At 44.3% G+C, this 21,785-nt stretch overlaps 2 protein-coding genes across 2 annotated transcripts in view; both read left to right on the top strand.

The window, feature by feature from the left end:
* Positions 1-234: 234 nt before the first annotated feature.
* LOC144583073 (intraflagellar transport protein 22 homolog) lies at positions 235-6,477 on the top strand. The gene is made up of 5 exons (XM_078378820.1): positions 235-413; positions 1,995-2,074; positions 3,926-4,015; positions 5,211-5,413; positions 6,195-6,477. Exons 1-5 carry the CDS (start codon positions 375-377, stop codon positions 6,347-6,349), a joined length of 567 nt encoding a protein of 188 aa, XP_078234946.1. The 5' UTR covers positions 235-374; the 3' UTR covers positions 6,350-6,477.
* A 1,626-nt stretch (positions 6,478-8,103) lies between these two features.
* The window catches only part of RABEP1 (rabaptin, RAB GTPase binding effector protein 1), a 66,818-nt gene continuing 53,136 nt past the window's right edge, over positions 8,104-21,785 (top strand). Inside the window, exon 1 of the mRNA XM_072978316.2 lies at positions 8,104-8,420. Coding sequence (XP_072834417.2) covers positions 8,360-8,420 — 61 coding nt within the window. The 5' untranslated portion in view covers positions 8,104-8,359. The remainder of the gene's footprint in view (positions 8,421-21,785) is intronic.

Raw genomic sequence — 21,785 nt, 5'->3', positions numbered from 1 at the left:
TCCTTGGTTTTCCCCTTTCTGGAAATGGCAATTCCCAGAGCATCCTATCCGATGTCGGGAACTGCTTCTCCCCCCCACCCAAAAAAAGTAAATTTCCAAAGCTCTACTTCCAGCATCAGAAATATAAGCAAATAGGTCAACAGGGAAGGCTTCTCGTCTGCGAGAGGAACAAGCTTCTCCTGTTGAACTGAGACCTAGCGTGGAGGCCGCCTCTCCTCCCTCCAGCTTCTCTCCGCCCCTAGCAACCGTCCCTAGCAACACGGTGCCGCTGAGTTGGGCGGAGCCGCGGGGATTCTTCGGCCCACCGTTCAACCCCTCACATCGGATTCTTTCCCTACGCGAGGCCGAGGCTTTGCGGCCTGGTCCGGAAAGGTATGCTGAAGGTGAAAATCCTCTTCGTTGGCCCCAGCGAGGTGAGTCTGAGATGGGACACACGCACACACCTCAGTTTTTCTCATTTCTGGCTACCCTTTAGATCTGACGAAGAGGATTTATCCTGTCTCCCCCGTTAGCAAGCCAAGCGCTGGAACGTTACTACAAACGATGCCTCGCTGGAAAAGTCGAAATAAATAAATAAATAAATACCTAAATAGATCCATAAAAAGCCTCTCAGCAAAGTTGCTACTTCGTGTTCCAGAGGAGGAGACAGAAGGGAGAACTAGTAGCCATCAGACTATTTATACATTTATGTATATAGCCATCCCTTTATTTGTGCATTCATTTGTTTATTGCATGTATTTATCACCAGGATTGCAAAGTGAGTTGCACTAAAATTAAAATAAAGCAGAGGGAGAAGTGGTGCTGGCATGCACAGGAGCTGTAAGTAGGCTGAAGGCATGCTTCCCTGGGCTGATCTCTTCAAATAGTGTGGACTACAACTCCCATCAGTCCCAGCCAGCGGTGCCAGTGGCTGGGAAAGGATGAGAGAGAGTGTGCTAAACATTTCAGGGGAAATGTCCTAGGAATGAAGCATTGCAGATTGGGGCTGATGGGAAATAAGAGTGCACCCCCATCCGTAGGGTCTGCTGGTAAGATCTTGAGCTGGGTGAAAACGAGTTGTAAACATGCACCCCTTAGCCGGCCCCAGCTTTTAAGCACTTTATAAGGCAACTGGGGGAAGATTTTTGGAAAGGGGTGCGGGAGGGGAATAACCTGTGCAAGCATCCACCAGCATTAGAACCCTCCCTTTTCCACAGATATCTTCTCTGTTAGGTGATAGTCATGTTTCTCCAGAAGGAAACATGATACTTGGAGCTGGTGATGGTAAAAGAAGACTCATTGGAAAAGGCAATCATGCTAGGAAAAGCTGAAGGGAGCAGGAAAAGAGGAAGCCTGAATATGAGATGGACTGACTCGGTGACAGAAACCACAGCTCTTCATTTGCAAGAGATGAGCAGGGCTGTTAATGGACAGGACCATTTGGAGGCCACGAATTCAAATAGGGACATGGTGGCGCTATGGGTTAAACCACAGATCCCTCTGTGTTGCAAGGTCGGAAGAACAGCTGTCGTAAGATCGAATCCACGCGATGGAGTGAGCTCCCGTCACTTGTCCCAGCTCCTTGCCAACCTAGCCGTTCAAAAGCACATAAAAAATGTGAGTCGATAAATAGGTACCACCTCGGTGGGAAGGTCACGGCGTTCTGTGTCTAGTCTCGCTGGCCACGTGACCACGGAAACCGTCTTTGGACAAACACTGGCTCTATGGCTTGGAGATGGGGATGAGCACCGCGCCCTAGAGCCGCACATGGCTGACTAAATGTCAAGGGGAACCTTTACCTTTACCTAATTCAAATAGTCACCAACTTGATGGAATATAACAAGCTGCTGTTTGCCGTTAGATTGTTATGGGTTTTATATGTGTGTGTGTGTTTGTGTGTGTGCGTTTAAATGAAAGTAATAAATAAACCAGTCACTCAATTAATTAATGCTTCACTGTAGCTCCCAGCTGCTCAGATAAATGGTAAATCATGCTTCTGTGCTTATTTATGGCAGGCTGGAAAATCTGTTTTAGCGAACTTCTTATCAGAAAGCACGGAGGGGATTGGCACCTACATCCCAACCCAAGGAGTAAGGTATGTGTGTGCTGCCCGGCCGCAATGCCTAGTCAAAAAACAGGCTTTGTTCTATTCCTGTGTAGCACGGCTTGTTAAATGCAAAACCTCACAAGCAGGTGTTTGGTTTTTCTCCCTCTGCAAAGCCATCTGGAACCCTACAAACTCTGAAAAGTACTTCTCCAGGAAATTGTGCATTTCAGCTTTGTAAATGAGCCCAAATAGGCTCTCACAAGCTGGCTGAGTAGCTCTGTAGTTTAGGTCTCTGAGTGCGGAGCCAGAGGTTGGGAGTTCGAATTCTCACTGCGCCTCCTGGGAGAAGAGCCAGCCTGGGTGGCCTTGGGCCAGCTGCCCAGTTCCACAGATTTCCCCCTGGAAGAAGGGAAGGGTAAATCCCTTCTGTGTATTTTCTACTTGGAAAACCCTAAAAAAAGATCACCAGAAGTCAGAAATGACTTGACAGCACATGGTTCTTACAATAGCATAACAGCTGGCTGGGTAGCTCCATGGTTTAGGTCTCTGGCTGCAGAACCAGAAGTTGGGAGTTTGATTCCTCACTTCTGGGTACCCTCTGCCTGGAAAACCCGAATAAGTCAGAATTGACTTGAGGGCACATGAATTATTATTATTATTGTCTGTTAATATTGGCCTTAGTTTTCTCTCAAATTCCTTCCATTTCAGAAGTTTGGTTTTTCTCTTTCAGTAAATAAGCTACACGGTATCTTGAAATACCATCAACAAAAATTAGGATATATTGTTTCCACCCACCTATGGAACATTAAGCGGTCCACACAGGTTTGAACTGTTTCGATGTTGCATTTCTTTTGTACCGTATTAATTTGCTCTTATATTCAGTTTATAAACATGGTCTTTCATGGGTGTTTCGACCCCTCCCCAAAAGGCCTCTCTTGGGGTTAGCATCCTCAGTTGGCTTGCTTGAGATGCAAGTCCTTCCTGTTGGAAGCAAGGCTTTCTGCCAAGTAATGAGGTCCCAAACTGTTTAGGGCTTTATAGGTTAGAACTGTCACCTTGAAGCTGGCAAAAGAGGGGCACAGCCGGGGCAATCTGCCTCCAGTGGCAATCGGTGGACGCTATTTGAATGTCCACAGACAGTGTTGGGTCCAGTAGGACATCTGAACTACAAATCCCATTCTTCGCAGCGAGAGTTGCACCCTCTTAGGAGAGGGACATCCGGTCTGCAGACAGCCAGAGCACCCACCTGAAAGACCTCCATCTTGTCCAGGTTCAGCCTCAATCTGTTGCCCCCACCCCCGTCCACTCCAGTACCGCAGCCAGGTCGCACTCAAGGGATGGGACCGCATCCACTGGAGAAGGCTGGAAGGAGAGAGAGAGAGCAGTGTGTCCGTCGGCATATGGGTGACCTCCCCCAGTGGCCTCTGATATTAAGCAGCAACAGGGAGATGCTGAGCCCTTGAGGGACTCTCACAATCGAAAGTCAAAGAGGTGGAGACCGTCTCTTCCAAGTTGCACTCTCTGGGGACGGTCTTCCAGGAAGGACTGGAGCCAGGACCGAGCCAGGTCACCGATCCCCAGTCGAGAGAGCCTCCCCAGGAGGATACCGTGGTCAATGGCATCAAAGACCCTGAGGGTTTGAGAAGGACCAGCAGGGACATTTTACCCCTGTTGGCCTCCCTCAAAGGATCATCGTGCAGGGTGAGCAATACCTCTTGTGCCATGACACAGCCTGATCCTTTGTTGTATTTATACAATATTGTATTGAATACTTGTATTTTTTGCATATATGACATTGTGGTGTTAAAGTTGCTCGTACATACATGTATTTCTTGTATTTTTTGCCTTTATTACGTGGGGATGTTAAAGTTGCTTGTATCTGTATTTCTTTCATTTCAGAATCCTAGAATATGAGAATCCCCAAATTGGTGGAAACGGCAAAGGAGCCAGGTGTCGATTTGAACTGTGGGATTGTGGTGGGGATCAAAAGTAAGTGGGCCTGCCACGTACTTTGCCACCTCTCTCAGCATAGGTTCAGTTCAGATGCGCAACGATGGTTCAAGGAACTTTCCCCGGTGGTTTAAATTATATATCTTTATTTTTATTTAATTCACTTAGTGACCAAAAATACCAATATTTTTAAATGCCACAAAGAGATTCTAAAATGTAACATGTTCACAGCAGTGACTGATTGACTGATTGATTAATTGATTGATTTACTTATTCATTTGACTTATCTCACCCAGCTAGTGATAGTATGATAACCCTCACAGCAGGGTTACCATATTATCCATTCTACTCAATAATTAAATACAGTAGTCATTAATTTAGGGACCTATGGAATAAATGTAAAGAACAGAACTAAAGACACAATATGCACACGGTGTTGAAAGATGGGCTTTTAAATCAACTCTAGCCAATTTCAATGAGGAAGCTGCATTTGTTTGTTCCTGCATGTCTAGCAAAAATAAAAACAGAAAAGTATTGATCTCTTAAAGAGTAATCAGTTTATTTCAGTGCCAAGGTGCATGAATTCGAATTCACTTCCTCAGACTTTGCTAACGAAAATGCTCCCTTCAGCTCACTGACCTTCATCTAAACATATCCTTGGTGGCTGAAATCCTGTTGCGCTGTTACCCCAAAGACATAATGTCTAGAACTGAATTGCCCTGAGTTAACAAATCATGCTGCTCATTGTGCAACGGAAAATTTTTAACTTGCATAGTGGCTCAACAAGATTTTGGCCCATCTAGGATGAATAATGACAGCCACTATGTGCGAGTCCTAAATGTTCAAAATTGAACCTGTGAGGTTAGAGATTGGTCAGGCAGCCACCAACACGCAGGGCTCCACCACAGAGTAAAGTCTCTGTTATACCCAGATCTTTGTTTCATCCAAAAATGAAACATCAGATGAGGCACAAGTTTGGGGGGGCCTCACTGAAGAACATTCCCCACAGTATTGTCCTGTGCCAGAGTAGATAATCAGCAATGATTTTAAAAAGTTAAATAACAAAAATTGATTTTTCAAAATTTAAAATAAAAAACCCCTATTTTTTAAAAAATTAAATGTTTGATTTCAATCAGATCCAACTTGATCTGTGCATAAAAATCCAGCTGCAGAACCTCAAACTGGAAGTGCCTTCTGTATTCCCAGCCATGGGGTGTGCCTGTCTTGCTTCCAGATTCGAGACTTGTTGGCCAGCTCTGGTGAAGGATGCCCACGGGGTCGTCGTGGTCTTCAACCCGGGCTTGCCCAGCCACGTGAAGGAAATCGAGATGTGGCATTCGTACTTTGTCCACCAGCAGCAGCTGCTTGAGAGCCAGTGCTTGCTCATTGCCCATCGCAAGCCAGGCAGTGGGGGAGACCCAGAGAACCTCAACTTGCGTAAGGCCATCAAAGTTTTTATTCCTTAACAATGTATTGGGTTGTTTCCTAAGAGGTAACCTTTTTAGTTTGTTTTGGCATGTTGGAGAAGAAGAAAAAAGAATGGACAGGGGAATGGACAATATATTGTGGGATCTTAAAAGATTAAGTTCTGTGTGAGCTGCTGTGGGTATACAGTATAGGGTAAATAAAATCAATACTAAAAACACGTTCAATGCAGTTAAGGTACAACAATCCATTTTAAAAACCTCACTCAGGCAAGCCAGTCACTCAGGGAAAGCCTTCCTGAAGAGAAAAGTCTTGGCCTGCTTGCAGAAGGACAGCAAAGACTGGGCCAGCCTGGCCTCCAGTGGGGGGGGGAGTTCCAGAGTCTCTGGGAGCAGCCACAGAGAAGGCCTTGTCCTGTGTCTCCATCAAACACAACTGTAAAGGTAGTGGGATGGAGAAAAGGGCCTCTCCGGATGATCTTAACACTTGAGCAGACTCATGGAGGGAGATGCAGTCCTTTAGTATTAATGATGCATGTGCCTTTGTCCATCCCCCATATTCTCACTGAGTCCTGACCTTGCCATAATGGGGGAAATGGGCAAGCACTCCATGAGTCTGTGGCAGTGCATTTTGACCCGCAAAAGGTCACACACAAAAAAAACAAATCTCTTCCTCTTCTAGCTGCCATCGTAGTTTGTCCATTTCTCTCTTGCTTCTTTGACAACACGGGGGGTGTGGCGTGTCTCTCTGAGCAGACCTTCTAATAATGCTTTGCCCCTCTCCATCTTTGAAGCTTCCCCACTCAACAGGTTGCAGCTGATACACTCCAGCCTGGAAGAAGACCCGGAGGACATCCGGATGGAATTCATTAAGTACCTCAAGAACGTTACCAACTTGGTGAACGAGAACAGAGACCGTGAGGAGATGCAGATTATCAAAGACAAGTAGGAGAAAGACAGTAAATAAGACAAGAAGGGGGAAACCCCCACCACCACCCTGATCTCTCTCTTTCTCTGTTTTTTTTAAAAGCATGAACTTAACATACCCACAATTAAACATGCCGTTTTAGCCCTGTTTGTCTTTGGAAGATATGAATTGTGGAAGTGGTCGTGTGAGGGGACGCAAGCATTCAAATGTCCTGCATTCTGGGAAAATAGCTAAGGACAGGTCTTCTGCAGTCTAAGATCTCACATGGCTTGAGAAGACCCAATAAAGGGTCTTCCCCCCCTGTCAGGGGTGCTCCACAGGCAGTTCATTCAAGGTGAGATGCCTGCCCTCCCAAGTTTGGTCTTCAGTCCACCACTTGGTGGTGCTGAGCACCAAAATGAAAAGCCATCTCCTTCTGCACTCCTCCTACGCCGCTTACGTTCCTTGCAACGAAGTGGGCAGAGAAGGCTTTGCTTGGCCGTAAGAGCTGTTGTCTCCTATGTGAAGCCCTCTAAGAGCCTCCCATTCAATTCTCCTTTTACATCATTCCATGCGCTTGGTCCAGCGGCATCTGGATGCAGAAGGACCATGATGCTGGGGGCCTTTCTCGTCGATTCCTAGGGGGCAGCAAGAGCTGAAGAAAACCTTCCGGCGAGGGGACTGTAAGAAACAAAAGAAAGCTAAGAAATGGGGAAGTCCACAAAGAGGCCGCCGTGGCCAAAAATATAGTGAAGGCAGCAAACCAAAGACAGTTGCATCGTCAATGGGTGGATGAGAGTAGCTGTTCTAGAGACCAGTGGTTCAGTATCCGCTGATTCACTTATCTACGGAAAAATTTCCTAAAATATCAGTGTATTTAAGCACTTAACTGCTGTGGTATGGGAACCCTTGAGAAAGGGTGCGTGGGTGGGAATTTGTACAAAAAGCCAGGAAAGAGCCAAGAAGGCAGGGTGACCTTTTGAGAACCCCAGTGGTTGTTCTGAGGGGACCCTGGATTCTCTGTCACATTGCACAGAGTTGAGAGCATGTCATCCTGTGCGCATTTACTGAGATCTCCTGTGCACATTTACTGAGATCTGTGTGCATTTACTGAGATCCCACAGAGACTCGGGACCAGCAGCCTGCAGCCTTAATGTCTTTGGCGGCTCTGCTACGAGGCACGCTTTGCTTGGAGTAACTGGGGCGCTGATCTGGAAACGCATCCGCCGAACCCGCCCGAGATGCATTGCTGGGTCTGAGCAAAGGGCATCGATGGCTTGACCCTAGTATTGACTGAGCTACATTTCCCCATGAAGGTGGGGGCTGTCTTCTGAGGTTTAAACCCCGGGGGGGGGGCTTTAATACTCTCACCCCGACAACGCACTGCCTCTGGACAGGGAGGTCAGTATCATCCATCGACCCATGGATTCCTGGGGGAACCCCAGTTCTTTATGGGTTCCCTCCGAAGCAACATCCAGTGACTTCAGTCTCCCCACCCCCACCCCCGCCGCTGCTGTCTTGGGGTCCCTTCAACCCCATACTTGGTTTGCATCCATCGGGTTGCTCCAACCCGGGTTGCTCCCCTTCACGTCAGGACGCGCCGGCCTGAAACCCCACCACCACCACCACCCCGGCCTTCCTCAAGAGGTCTCTTCGCGTCACGTGTGGACCCCTTCTTCCTCATCCCTAGGCGGGGTGGGTGTGGGTGGGTGGGTGTGTGAGAGAAAGACGCGTGTCATCCTCGGGTCGCTCGCTCCCTCCCTCGCTCCCCCCCTCCCCTCCGCCGGCCCGGCGCATGCGCAGCGCCTCCCCTCTCCCGCCGCCTGTCAGGATGAGGCGGCCGAGCGCGCGGGGCTGCTTTGCGCCTTCGCCGCCTCACGTCGCGGGCCCGGCCTGGGCGGCCTGACCGGCCAGCAGAGACACCCCCCCCCACACACACACACACGACCTCCCTACGGGAACCGGAGGAGGAAGAGGAGGAAGAAGAAGAGGAAAAGGAGGAGCCGTTGCCCCCCCCAAGGAGCCGGAGCCGGCGGTTCGGCCTCCTCGGCCATGGCCCAACCCGGGCCCACCGCCACCCCCGGCCCCGGCCAGGCTCCGGAGTCCGCCGACGGTGAGCGCCAAGGGGAAGGCCCGGGCTGGGCTTGAGGAAGGGAAGGCCGGAGGAGGGAGGGGGGGCCTTCAGAGAGGGAGCCCCCCCCGTCAGCTTCCCCCCTCCCCCGGCGGCGGCTTCTCCCCCCTCCCTTGCAAACCCCCCTCCCCCGTTGCTCCCCGAAGTATGCCGCTCCTTCCCCCCTCCTTCGCTGCACCCCTTTGTCATGCTCCCCCTTTTCCCTTCCTCCCCCTCCCCCCTTTGCACCCCATTCTTTTGGCCTCCCCCTTTTTTCTTCCTTTCTCCCCCCTTTACAACCTCCCCCTTTTTTACGCTCCCCTCTTCTTCTTCCTCCCCCCCCCGTGCAGGCCTCCCCAATGCTATGCTCCCACCTCCTCTCTCTGCTCCCCCTCCCTCCTTGCACCCCCATTATTATGCTCAACCCCCCTTTCCCATCTCCCCCACTTTGTAGCCCACTCACCCACCCAATTTCTGCTTTCTTTCTCCCCCCCCCCAAATCCTCTCCCTCTCAATGGTTCTCCCCTCCTTGCGTTTGCCTTCTCTTCCTCCCCTGTCTCCCCGCCACCCATAATACCTACATCCTATTCATCTTTCTTTCTGGGCGTTTGAAACACCTTCCTCCCCATATCTCCGTTATTTCTTTCTCTCCACCATTTTTAGGCAGCGCTTTCAGTCCCTTTTTTGAATATAAAAGGATTTTGCATGCTCCTAAATAAACAATGAACAAATTGTCACCACATTAATCATTTATTTTAAGGAGTGTCTTAATCTTACTCCTAAATAAAAAAAAACGAGGATGATAATTAATTCTGCCCTCACACCCCCAACTAGAAGTCTCTTCTGTCACAACCACTCTCGCCATAATATTTTCTTCATAATAATTTCAAATATCTTCTGTTGTGAAATAATACTTTATCTTCTTATAAAGGACCCTTATTTTCCTCCTTCATAAAATCTGATCCTCATTTTATTTCCATCATAGAATCATAGAAAAGTGAAGTTGGAAGGGGGCCTACAAGGCCATCAAGTCCAACCCCCTGCTCAAGGCAGGAATACAAATAAAAGATTATCTGCTAGGTGATTATCTAACTTTTTCTTGAATGCTTCCCGTGGTCCTTGGTTACACTGTCGTACTGCTCTAACAGTTAGGAAGTTTTTCCTGATATTCAGTGGAAATCTGACTTCCTATAACTTGAGCCCATTGTTGCGTGTCCTGCACTCTGGGATGATGAAGAACTGATCCTGCCCCTCTGTATTTCAAATACTATCAAGTATTTGAAAAGTGTTTTCATATCACTCCTCAGTCGTCTTTTCTCAACATCCCTTACTTCCTCTGTTTCCCTTCCTCCATTCCCTCCTGCAGTCACTTCTCCCTAAGTATTAATGGGATATTCATCTCCATATTTATTTACTTTGCTAACTGTTCTCTCTTTCCATCCCAGATTTCTTCCACACACACCCTTGCTTTGATTTGCTGTTAAGCACTCAGTGTTTTCCCTTATTCTCTTTACTCATCACAGTCTGCACCCCAAGAATATTTTATTCCTTTCTCAATGCCCCCTCTTTTGCATTCCCACCACAGCTTCCCTCTCTCAAATCACTAATTTGCTTCAGTCCCTCTTTACTTAGGGAGGGATATTTCTCACAATTCTTTTTTCCCTTGTTTGTTTCCCAGCCCATCCACTCAGATTTATTTAATTGCCCACCTCAGTTGTTTTCTGCTCCTCTTTCTTTTCTTACTTCCTAGTTGCAACCCACCCTCTCAATATTTTTGCTCACAATTTCCTAGTGATGCTAATTTTGTCCCTTGCTTACACAATACCTTGAATCATAGAATCATAGAATAGTGAAGTTGGAAGGAGCCTATAAGGCCATTGAGTCCAGTTAAAATGCTCCCAAGTGAGCTTTTGAGATCCTGGACACATTTTAGCAAGCTGAGTAGAACGAAAAAGTAGGGGTCCTGAAAGTTTGCACACTTCTGTGGTGTCCTGCATGATCCCAGTAAATAAGGTTGAATCCTATTGTAGATTATTTCTTCTCTCATGCACCATCTATTGTTTGTGATCTGTGGGACCTTAAATACTATGATTTGTCATGCTATCAGCTTTTGTGATGCTCTATCAAGTGCATAGATGGAGTTGTTCCTTCATGCATATCTGCTTCTTAAGATAATCACAATTATTAAATAAACCCGACATAAACAATATGGCTAACTGTTATAAACACACCCTCCTACCACAGCTATGGAAATATTTTCCTCCCCCCCCCTTGTGGATTTTTATCTCCGGTTTCTTTTAGCCTGCTAAACTATATGCAGAGAGAAATCAGAAATCTTGTAACACCTTTCAGGCTAACTCGTTTTTATTTTTCTTAAAAGCTTTTGTGCATCCAAGCACACTTCTTCCGAAGACTTCTGGTTTCTCTTGTGCTACGACAGGCTAACACAGCTACCGGCTAGATTACTTTATGCAAAGATGAATCTACTGTAATTTTCTACAGAGTGAGCAGTCCTCCTTCAGTTACCACAAAATGGGCAGCCTTGGGGTTTCCGTTTCCTTTAGCCTCCTGTTGCTTCCTTTGCACTGGCATTTTGATGTCGACCTGTGAGTGGGAAGGAGAAAGCGTGCGCCTGCGTGGAAGTTCCATGTGCTAGGAGAGAGGCTCATTCTGTGAAATGAAAGGCTAGTTATCTTGAGTGGATGTAACAGCTCTGTAGAAAGGTAATACTTTACTGTCTGGGATGTGTTTGTGTGTATACAACTCTAAAAGTTGTATATTGTGGCAAATCATATTTTATTTGTTGTAATAGGCCGTAGAACACTTCATGTATTAATTAAAGTCAGTGTTTATCTGCTGCTTAACCACCTCAGTGCTCTCTCAGAGCAGCTTATGGCAATAAAGGTAAATGAATCTAAAATGTGTAGATGTGAAACTAACAGGTGGAACAAAAGATGTAGCTTGATAGAAGCCATCCTTGCTACACCCAGTCAAAATTCAAGGGAGGGTTTTAACAGTTCTTCTGAAGGTTGGGAGTGGATTAGGCAGGCTTCCTGGAGGTGGGAATTACCAAAAGCACCAAGCTCAAACTTGAGAAAAACCTTACTTCTCAGTGCTGCTGTATATACTTCAGTTAAGTGAACTCATATATGAGTGGGTTCTACCTCTACCTCTACAGGTAAGAATGGGCATGGGGCACATTTCAGCAGTTTGAGTGAAGGCTGGCTGGGGCTGTTAAGGTCAAGAACACTTTGTGTTAAGTACAGAGGCTGAACAAGGCTCCTTAAGAATCGGTGTTTTGTTCTCACTGGCTGTCACACTGGATTGGCGTCACCCTGCTACATCCTAGACTAGCTGCAAATTCTTAACATTTTCCAAGCAGCCTGCTTGGTTTCTCCACTCAGTGTGGAAGAGGGACTTACTTGGCTTCAAAAGATTTGCACGCAGGCCAGTACATGGTATTCCTTGTTGCCTGTGGCTACCAGGTGAGGACTTGAGCCATAAGCTGTTGTAGTTTCAGTTTCTTCTAAAAAATAAATAAATCCAAAAGGAAGCATGAAAAGCATCTAGGGTTCAACCATGATCAAAAAGAAAAAGAAAAACCCTGATGCATTCCTACACTGTTTCAGTATTTGCATCCTGTCTAGATCAGTGTTTCCCAACCTGGGGGCCGTGACCTCGAAGGGAGTCACAAAGTGTTTTCTGGGGAGGGGGTTGTGGGTCACCTTATATGTGTTATAGCCTTTGTTAAATAATTTCTTCCTTGACCTTTCGGAGCAGGATGTTACAGTGAGTGTGTATACAGTATCTATGTAACAGAAACACGCCCTTTAGGGCAGTGGTCCCCAACCTTGGGCCTCCAGATGTTCTTGGACTACAACTCCCAGAAGCCTTCACCACCACATCTGCTGGTCAGGATTTCTGGGAGTTGAAGTCCAAGAACATCTGGAGGCCCAAGGTTGGGGACCACTGCTTTAGGGGAACAAGAAGCCTCTGCTTTCTGAGAATGGATGCCTTTACCCCATTAAAAATGCCTTTTAATGCAAATGCAATAGGAAGGTGTTGCAGGTTACTTAGTTATTATAAAAACCTTTATAATAACTTTATAAAAACCAGTGGTTCCCAACCTCCAAAAAAGGTTGGGAACCATTGGTCTAGATTAAGTGAAGTAATAATACATCTCTGTGCTGCAGTTTTCAGATATTACCTGGAATTCTGTGCCCATTTCTGGACACCAGAGTTTAAGAAAAGTATCAACAAGTTTGGGACATTTCTAGAGGAGGACGAGCGTACATGGTCTGGAAACCAAGCCTGATAAGGAATGGTTACCAGATTTTTGTAGGCATACCTGGAGGCGAGAAGACAGAAATGATATGATAGCTGTTCTTCAGTGTTGGAAGGATGGTCATGTGGGGGAGGGAGCTGGCCCCTGTGGCTCAAGGAGATGGAAACCAAAGTAATGGATTCAAGTTACAAGAAAGGAGCTTTCAATGGAAAATTAGTAAGGGCTTCAAGCAGTAAGACCTGTTCAGTGGAATGGTTATCCTTAGAAGGTGCTGGAGTTTCTTTTACTGAAGGGTTTTAAACAAAGATTAGATGTTGGGTTGCTTTAGGTGTAAATGTTGTGTTTTGGTTGAATTTTGTGATTTTTACAACTCCCTACTAGCATTACATTTTATGATTTCTATGGTTGCAGAGTGTTGCTTATAGAACTGGTCAAGAGGAGCTCTTAAGATATTTGGAGAGTGTTTTACAGAGCCCCACCCCCACCCCCGTTGCTTAGATAAGCAAGAGAGAAGGGGTGTGGAAAAGGATGGCATTTAATATTTTTCCTGATATTTTCTGAGTTGTAGAATGTGAATTAATGAGGGAGGACAAAGAAGATATATCTATTTAATAAATAAATATTTATTCACATATGCTGTCTTGGGCATAAGAAAGGTAGACAAGTTCTTACCCTATTGATCATTTGTAAGTGCTATCATTCTATCTTCATAAACAGTTATATACATCTTCCAACTGCAGTTAGATTGAATTTGGAAGACCTATCTGGTTCTTTGAGGTGTTCTAAACTCTGTGCTAGCTTGCAATCTGATTTAATAAGTAATTATAATTTATTCCATAAAAACCTTGCAGTTCCATGTTAATTCAAAGCACATGTTTTCTGTTCATACAATGTGGGTTTTTCTAATAAAACAAATGTAATAAACAATATGATAAAACAGATCCAGTGATTCAACTCACTTAGAATCTGTGATTTGTTCTAGTAGCTGCAGCAAAAAAACAAAACAAAACCCTGAGTTATATTTTAAGAAATAATTTGATTAATATCAGCTATTAATACTGAGTGGCCAGAACTTCCTGGGAATGCAAAGCAGAGGGAAAATAAAATGAGCTTTGTTGTGCTGGTAAAAATTCCAGGGCAGAAAAATGTGACATAGTGTTTCAATTATACCACTTCTATAGTAATTGATATTGAACCCTTTACAGGGGAATAATGTGGATGGAGCCAAAACATGGGATTTAGTCCAGTTATGTTGCCAGCTAGAGTAGACCGATTTAAATGAATGAGACTTATTCATTCACGCTAATGTAAGTCACATTGATTTGACTGGCTCTCCTATAGTAGGAGAAAGCCAGAGCAACATAGCAGATGGAGTGATGGTCTGGGTTTCTGAAAAACTTGGCTCAAATCCCTGCTTGGCCATGGAAAGTCCCTGGGAAATGGCAGAACTGGTAAAACTACCTGCTAAATACAGTACCTCTCATACCTCGGGAGGCCTGCTGGGGTTGCCGTGCAATGGAGTTGACTCGATGGCACATTGCAGGGACTAGCCCATTTCCAAGTACTTGTGTGTCTCTCTTGTATCTTATTCTTTCTAATGATATTGAAACATAAAATGCAGCCTATCTTGTAAATCCGGTAGCAACCAGCAAAGACCACTCCAGGACAGAACAGCTGAGATGTCAGTCCAAAGCCCCATTGGATAAATCACTGGCAGTTGTAACTCTTTTAACAATAGAGGGAAAGGCAGGATGATCCTACCCTTGTGTTCTAGATAAATGTGGTAGCCCAGATGTTTTCTGTGAAAGTATGCTGAGTCAAAAACAACTGGTCATAGGTTTGTTCGAGGAGTTGTTGAAATCTTGTGGAGGATTTACTGGCATAGGGGAAGAACAGTGGTGAAAGTGCTGTTGTGAGTTATTTATTTGATTTCTGTACCCCCCCCCCAATCTAACCAAAGGTCACTCTGGGCAGTTCACAAAAATGACTAGTTGGGCAGCTTGTGCAAGGGTGTGCTCACATATAGAAAAACTTTTGGGATTGTGTCAGGTTTAGCATACTTGAAATTTTTAAAATATCAGTTTGCACAATGTACAGCTGAGCATGTGGGTGTTTCTTTTTTCCCAGGAAGCATGTGTTTTTGTTCAGGAAGCGCCACAAACTCATTGCACTTGTGGCTTTGTCCCACGGCTGCCCACACTTGCACTGGTTTTCTCTCACAGCCACTTGCGGCTGCTATTGCCACCAGTGTCATGTTTAATAGTTGCTTCGTATTTTTTCTTTCTTTCAAAGTGGGATAGCACTATTTCAGTATTGCGCTTGGGAGAAATACCAGATTGGACTCTAAGGTTTCTCTGCAGCTTAAAGCCTAGAATCTTAGCATCCATGACTTGCCAAACCCCACACAGTTGAGCACATATGCCAGTGCGAGGATGGGCAGTCATAGGACAAAGCCTCAAATCCAACAATTTTTAAAGCCCACATAGCCCCCTTGGCCAATATATAGCACAGCTTCAAAATGGATTAAAAGTTGTCCCAAGAGGATGCACACACTGACCCAAAAACCACTTTATTGGCATGTGACTTTAAACTAACTTCAAAAACCCCAACCCACCACCCAATTTCAGTAGTATAACCACACCGCAAGACACTTATCAGCCTTGCAGAAATTTACTGTTCGGACTACAGGAGTTTATTGCGGCTGGAGGAGTTTAGATATCCCCTTGGGTATAAGGTGAAGAGATTCTTGAACAATTGTGGTTGGGGGGGCATTGACAGGAACAAAGACAACCCAAATCAAAACTATTCTGTAGCACTGATAGTGTTGGCTATGTCGGATATCCTTGAGAAAAGATAGCAGGATAAATGGACTTTGTGTTGATCCTTGATATGTTTAAAGAATGAAATGTAAACATTCTTATTTGAGGAAGGGTTTTGGATGAGCAAATATCTTTATGGAATGTTGCATGGATGTTTTGAAAACTGTGTTGCTTTCCTTTAAAGGTGTCCCTGTATTTTGAATTAAATGTTGAGCAGGACATCAAAGGTGAATGGAAAATTGAATGAAGTCACCATTTTTCCTGAACGGTTACAGGGTTTGAAGTATTTGTTGAAAAACATGGTTATTCCTGCACTGGAAATGGATATTAAACACTTTCAGTTTATTGGCAGAAATCGTGTTGTGTGGCTCCTGTGCCCAGTGGCTATGATGATGTCATCATCAGCACCAAATCAAAACAGGTCAAAGGCAAATTGCTACTGATTAAAGGCTATTTCAGGGTGCATGCCACTCATGCACAGGACAGTGGTACTTTTGACTGACTGCAACTGGAATGGGTCACAAAACCACATCTGAGAAGAGTCTTTACAAAATGTTTTTGTTTCTTTGAGGTTTTGCGTCTTAAAAGACAAGGGAAGAGTAACCTGCTTGTTGTTTGACCATACCATTGCTTATTCTGTACTGTAGCCTCTGCCACTCTGTATAGCTATTGCATTTTCCTTTATAATTTTTGCTTCTTAGTATATTTTATTTAAAGACCAGACTGTGTATAGCTCATTTAAAAGACATTTTCTTTGATAAAGTGGAATTGAAATGAGGAAGCCTGCAATCCCCCCTCCAAGCCCCAGGGAGGACACAGCTGTCTAAAGACTACTGGTTCAGAGAGATCACCCAATTTCAGCTTGCCATTATGTGAGTGAATTTGGGCTTGTACTCCCTTTCCTCCATGTTTTCACTTTTCACAGCCTGTTCGTTTCTTGTTAATCCTTAACTGGCAAAACTATTGTTTAGGCTTGTCGTTCCAGCCAGAATTGAACCATGGTTAAATGGTGGCTTACAATTTAAACTTGAGAAGAAAGCATAGCTTGCCAGTTTAAATGTAGCAGCAAATTATAGTCTGTCGTTGTGCATAGGATGGAATTTGAGGATGTGAGGCTGGAGGGGGGCTGCAAGATTCCCAAGATGCTCTCTAATGGATCTTGCCCCTGTGTTGATGCTGTGGGGTGGGTTGTTCAGCTTGAGAGACCCTAGAGAGGGAATCTCATTAGCATCTCTTGACAGTATGTTAAGAGTAGAAGGGTTTTTAATCTGTTTTTTTTTGTCACTTTTCGAGCATTGGTTTGGATGCCCAGACCTCCCTCTGCTAGATTTTGTGTCTTCTATATTTAACAACCTAAAACTAAGATTAGGAAAATATTTATGGTGATTATAGTTTTTCTTAATCCTAGTACTTGTATTTAATCCAGATGGAAGTTGCTATTGTAATGGTAATATTTTGTTTCCTCTACCTGATCGCACATACATATTGAATAGGTTACCAAGTCTGATGTAGGGTGAAACTGGAATAGTCTTTCTTATGACTGAATGAGAAACAGGTCAGGCATGTAATACTGTACGGTGTATGTCATGTTTTAAAGCAGGTTATACTCTGTGCCTTCGTGTAGAAGGCAGTTTCTGTTAGCTGGAACACACATTTATTACTGTTTATACTATACGGTCACATAAAATGTTATCATAATAATATTTGTAATTGCTGTGACATGTGCTACTAATTTGCTTCCCAAAACTGTGGAAAGAACATATTCTTGAGTAATTCCACTAAAAAATCCTTCATTAAACTAAATTTTGAAGATAGAATAGTAAAGCTTTAACAGAGTACTTCAGATAATACAAAATGATTTGCATAAATCCAGCATGTATTTGAAAATAAAATACTAAACATATATGTACACCTAATGAGGACTTTGAAAAATATTTTTGTAATTCTACTATGGATGATGTACTGTAACTAAATTATATAATATAGTTTTGGCGAATGCAAAATGAAAACTGATAAAAATGAAAAACTTAATTTAGGTCTTGAAGTGGCACATTTACAAAAATATAAGCAATTACCTTGAGTATTATATTAGTCTAGTCACACAGTGGCACATTTACAAAATAGTTAGTGAGGTTGCACAAGCCTTGGGCTAATGCTATTCCCATGAAGTTTATGTAACTTATGAAGACCAGAAATGTGTCTGGGAGAATATTTCACCACACATTGTGTTTTGAGGTTTGTCTGGCATGGAAGAATGAGGTTGGACGCTTCACACTCTAAACTTTCTTTACAGGTTTTCATTTATTTCTTTATTCAATTTTTAATACTGCCCATCTAGTGAAATTGCTACTCCAGGAGGGACAGAACAAAAACATGTAAAAAATAATAATTACAAACTCCACTATAAAGCACTAAAACTTTAGAAATAAACAAACAAGACAGGTGGCCAAAAAAACCCGAAAGCAGTTTCACATCATAAACTATTCCTTTTCTCCTGCTTCTGTCCCAATTAACTAGGTAGAGCCTCCTCAAAAACTTCCTTAAAAGAGCTTTTTATAGGTGCAAAGAAAGACTAAATAGAGGTGCAAATAAGGAGGGCACCCCACTGCTGAGAAAATACAGTTTCTACTAGTTGACATTTTGGGGCTTTCTTGATGAGAGGTCTGTGAGGATTTGGTCAAGACAGACAGACAACCGAACTTGGAAGAAGAGCCTTTAAGGGCCTTCTGTCTAGATAATGCTCCTGTGTTGTTTCCAGATTTCTGGATTAAAAGTTCTTGAATTCTGTTTTGGTGTCTGGAAGAGGAGCCTCTTTATTCTCCCCCCCTCCACCCCAATCTTCCATAAAGGTAAAGGTTCCCCTTGACATTGAGTCCAGTTGTGTCCGACTCTAGGGCGCGGTGCTCATCCCCGTCTCCAAGCCGCAGAGCCAGCGTTTGTCCATAGACCGTTTCTGTGGTCACGTGGCCAGCGCGACTAGACACAGAACTCCATGACCTTCCCACCGTGGTGGTACCTATTTATCAACTCACATTTTTACATGCTTTCGAACCGCTAGGTTGGCAGGAGCTGGGACAAGTGACGGGAGCTCCTTCCGTTGCGTGGATTCGATCTTACAACAGCTGGTCTTCTGACCTTGCAGCACAAAGGCTTCTGCGCTTTAACCCGCAGTGTCACCTCGTCTTTCATAGGGTCTTGCGAAAACAAGACATGGCCCAAACCTTCTATTGCAGACCCCTCGCTTTTATAGCTGGATACATGGAGAGCCAGTGTGGCGTCTGGATTCCTAGGATGCAGGAGATCTGGATTCAAAATTCTACTTGGCCATGAAGCTCACTGGGCATAGCCTGTAAGCAGGGGAATTAAATATTTTCAAGCTTCTCTGCCAGCCATGCTCCATCAGTCTGACTTACAGGGTGGTAGTGAGGATAAAGGTGCAGGGAGAGAGAGAGAGGAGGAAAACCAGATATGTTCATTTGACTTATTGGAGGAGATGATGTTAAAAATAAATGAATACTGTAGTTTTTTCCCCTTAAGGTATCTATATTTTTCGGTGTGAAGGAGCAGATCCCATATTCATTCAAATACAAAAATTATTATAAGTCAGTACAAGAGATCCCATTCTGGCTAAATAGCCCAATAAAGGGATACCCTTTGTGGGTTTGTTTCTTCTTAGATGTTTGTGCGCTAGACGTTCAACTCAGAAACCACCAAACCACCTCCTGCTCTTTGAAACTTTCTTTGTGCCTGTGTAAAGACAGAACTCGCCTCCAGAAGTACTGCACAAATATGCGAATTATGCTAACACGTTTTTTCCCCAGGGTCCGTGGTTGGGAGAGCAGTTGGGGCTTGCTAGAGACAGAGAACCCATTCACTGTGCAGAGTAAAACTGCAACCCCCCTTTTGTTTTCCTCAGTCTGCATCTGAATGACAACGATGTGTGTAGAACCTTGTGCGGTCAAAGGTGTGTGCTCTAGCTCAGCGTTTTAGGTATCAGGCTGTGGAGCGAGAGGTTGGGAGCTGCTTGATGATTCTCCACGGTGCCTCCTTGATGGGGGCTGGGCTCACTGATCCACTAGATCAGTGGTTCTTAACCTTGGGTTACTCAGGTGTTTTTGAACTGCAACTCCCAGAAACCCCAGCCAGCACAGCAGGTGGTGAAGGCTTCTGGGAGTTGCAGTCCAAGAACACCTGAGTAACCCAAGGTTAAGAACCACTGCACTAGATCCCTTCTAGCTCTGCAGTTCTAAGAGGGTGAGGATGATTCAAGAGGAAGATATCAGCTGGCTTGGAGGAATCCAAAGTTTTGTGGAAATCTTTGTGTAGGGAAGGAGGAAGCAAAACAGCCTGGTGAGAACTTGTGGCGTTCACTAGGCACACACTGCTGGCAGGGTGTCGGTGGTGGGAAAAGCGAACAGACTGCAGTGTTGCGCAGTTGTGTGTGGGCGGCCAGCTGGAGGAAAAAGGAGGCGTCTACACTGCCACTGTGGCAGGCCTTTCTTATTTTCCCAAATTGTGGTTACCTACAGGGAATTGAGCAGTGGTGCACAAGAGCCAAATAATAAAAACCTGCCACACAACTTGGCCCTAAAATTGCTTTCATGGCCAAAGCAAATTCTTTGGTTAAATTTTTCATAGAACCAAGGAGTTCGAAGGGGGCCTTTGAGGCCATCGAGTCCAACCCCGTGCTTAGGGCAGGAATGTTACGTCAAAATAGATCTGATCGATGGTTGTTCCAGTTTTTTCTTGAATGCCTCCAACGTTGGAGGGCTCACCAGCCAAGTCATGCTCTTCTTTTGTTTTGAGAAAAGAAGGGAAAGACTTTATGTTGCTTTTTCGTTGTTTTCGTAAAGGAATGGTAACATTTTGTTTGTTGAAAGACCTGTGCTGAGAGAGAGATAGTACAGTATATATGTATACACTCACACACACACACATATATATATTGTAGCCTTTTTTCTAAACTTCCACTCCCAAGAACAGTATCTTTTTTTTCTGTCCAGCAATTTTCAGTGCAACACAATGTTTTGATAGGAGAAAAGATTCAGAGCCAGATTGCTTGGCCTCTTCTGCCAGGGTTTCTCTCTTGTAAGACTGACTAGCTTGGAAGGGGTACTATAAAGACAGGGGTTGCCAACTTCACCGGGTCAGGGGGCCAAATCTGACTCACAGCAGACTGCAAACCCATCATAATTGAGCTTCTAAAAAATTCTTTTAAAGTGGGAGGTTTACTTTCTGTTTTGAACCCCTTCAATCCTTAGTAAGGAGCTACCTGTTGCTTTAGTGGAGAACCACCATTCTCTTTATTTTGAAACAAAATAAAATGATTTTAAAAAAATGTATATATGGTAGTGATGGAAATATGTATCTCGCTTTCTACAACAGCTGCACTGGCTACTAATTTATTTCCTGGCACATTCGAAGTGCTGGTTATAAAGTAAGTCTTATGTGACTGATGTTGAAGCAATCTGGAAGACCATAACCTCCCATACAAGCCTTCTCAGGCTTAAATATTTGCTGGAAAGGCCCTGCCCTCAGCACCCCCACCCCCCAATCTTCAGAGGCTCATTGGGTGGGAACATGAGACAGGATCTTTTTGGTGGTTGCACCTAGGCTTGGAATTCCTTTCCAAGAGCTGACTTTCTCCCTGTTATCCTTTTGGCAACAGGCAAAGACCTTTAAATTCAGGCAGCCACGATGCAGAAGATAGAAGCAGCTGCACAATATGCACTGCAGTATTCTTTGTCACAAGCAGTAACTGCAGGGAAACAGGGATTAAAGTGGCTATTAAAATTTTAACCCAGTGTACTGGTTCTTCTTTTAAAGATAAACTGGTGTTAGTATTTTTAGTTCTAATATTATAATGAATTCAATTCTATTTTTAATGCCTGCAGTTCTATTGTATTTTAATTTTCTCTTGTTTCTAGCTGTTTTGTAAGCCGCTCTATGTTCCAATTCTGAGAGGAAGGTGGAATATAAATACAATAATAAATACGTGTATTTATAGATATTCAGTGGGATGTAGTAGATAAAGTGATGGACTAGGATTTGGGAGTGGGTAATAGTATCAAAATGCATTCCATTATATGTGTTTTGTGTATATAAGATGGAGGTTGACATGTTTGATAATCCTGTGTGGGAGGTTTTGCTCTACCTTAACCGGTTTTCTTGGCCAAGAAAACCTACCCAAGAAGCTTACCCAGGAGTCCTGTTTTATCCTACGAGACAGGTGTGAGAGCGAAATTATTGCTTTCATTTCCAGAG

This window comes from Pogona vitticeps, chromosome 7 (assembly GCF_051106095.1).
Source record: "Pogona vitticeps strain Pit_001003342236 chromosome 7, PviZW2.1, whole genome shotgun sequence".
Taxonomy (NCBI): domain Eukaryota; kingdom Metazoa; phylum Chordata; class Lepidosauria; order Squamata; family Agamidae; genus Pogona; species Pogona vitticeps.
This window is presented reverse-complemented; position numbering and strand designations above follow the sequence as displayed.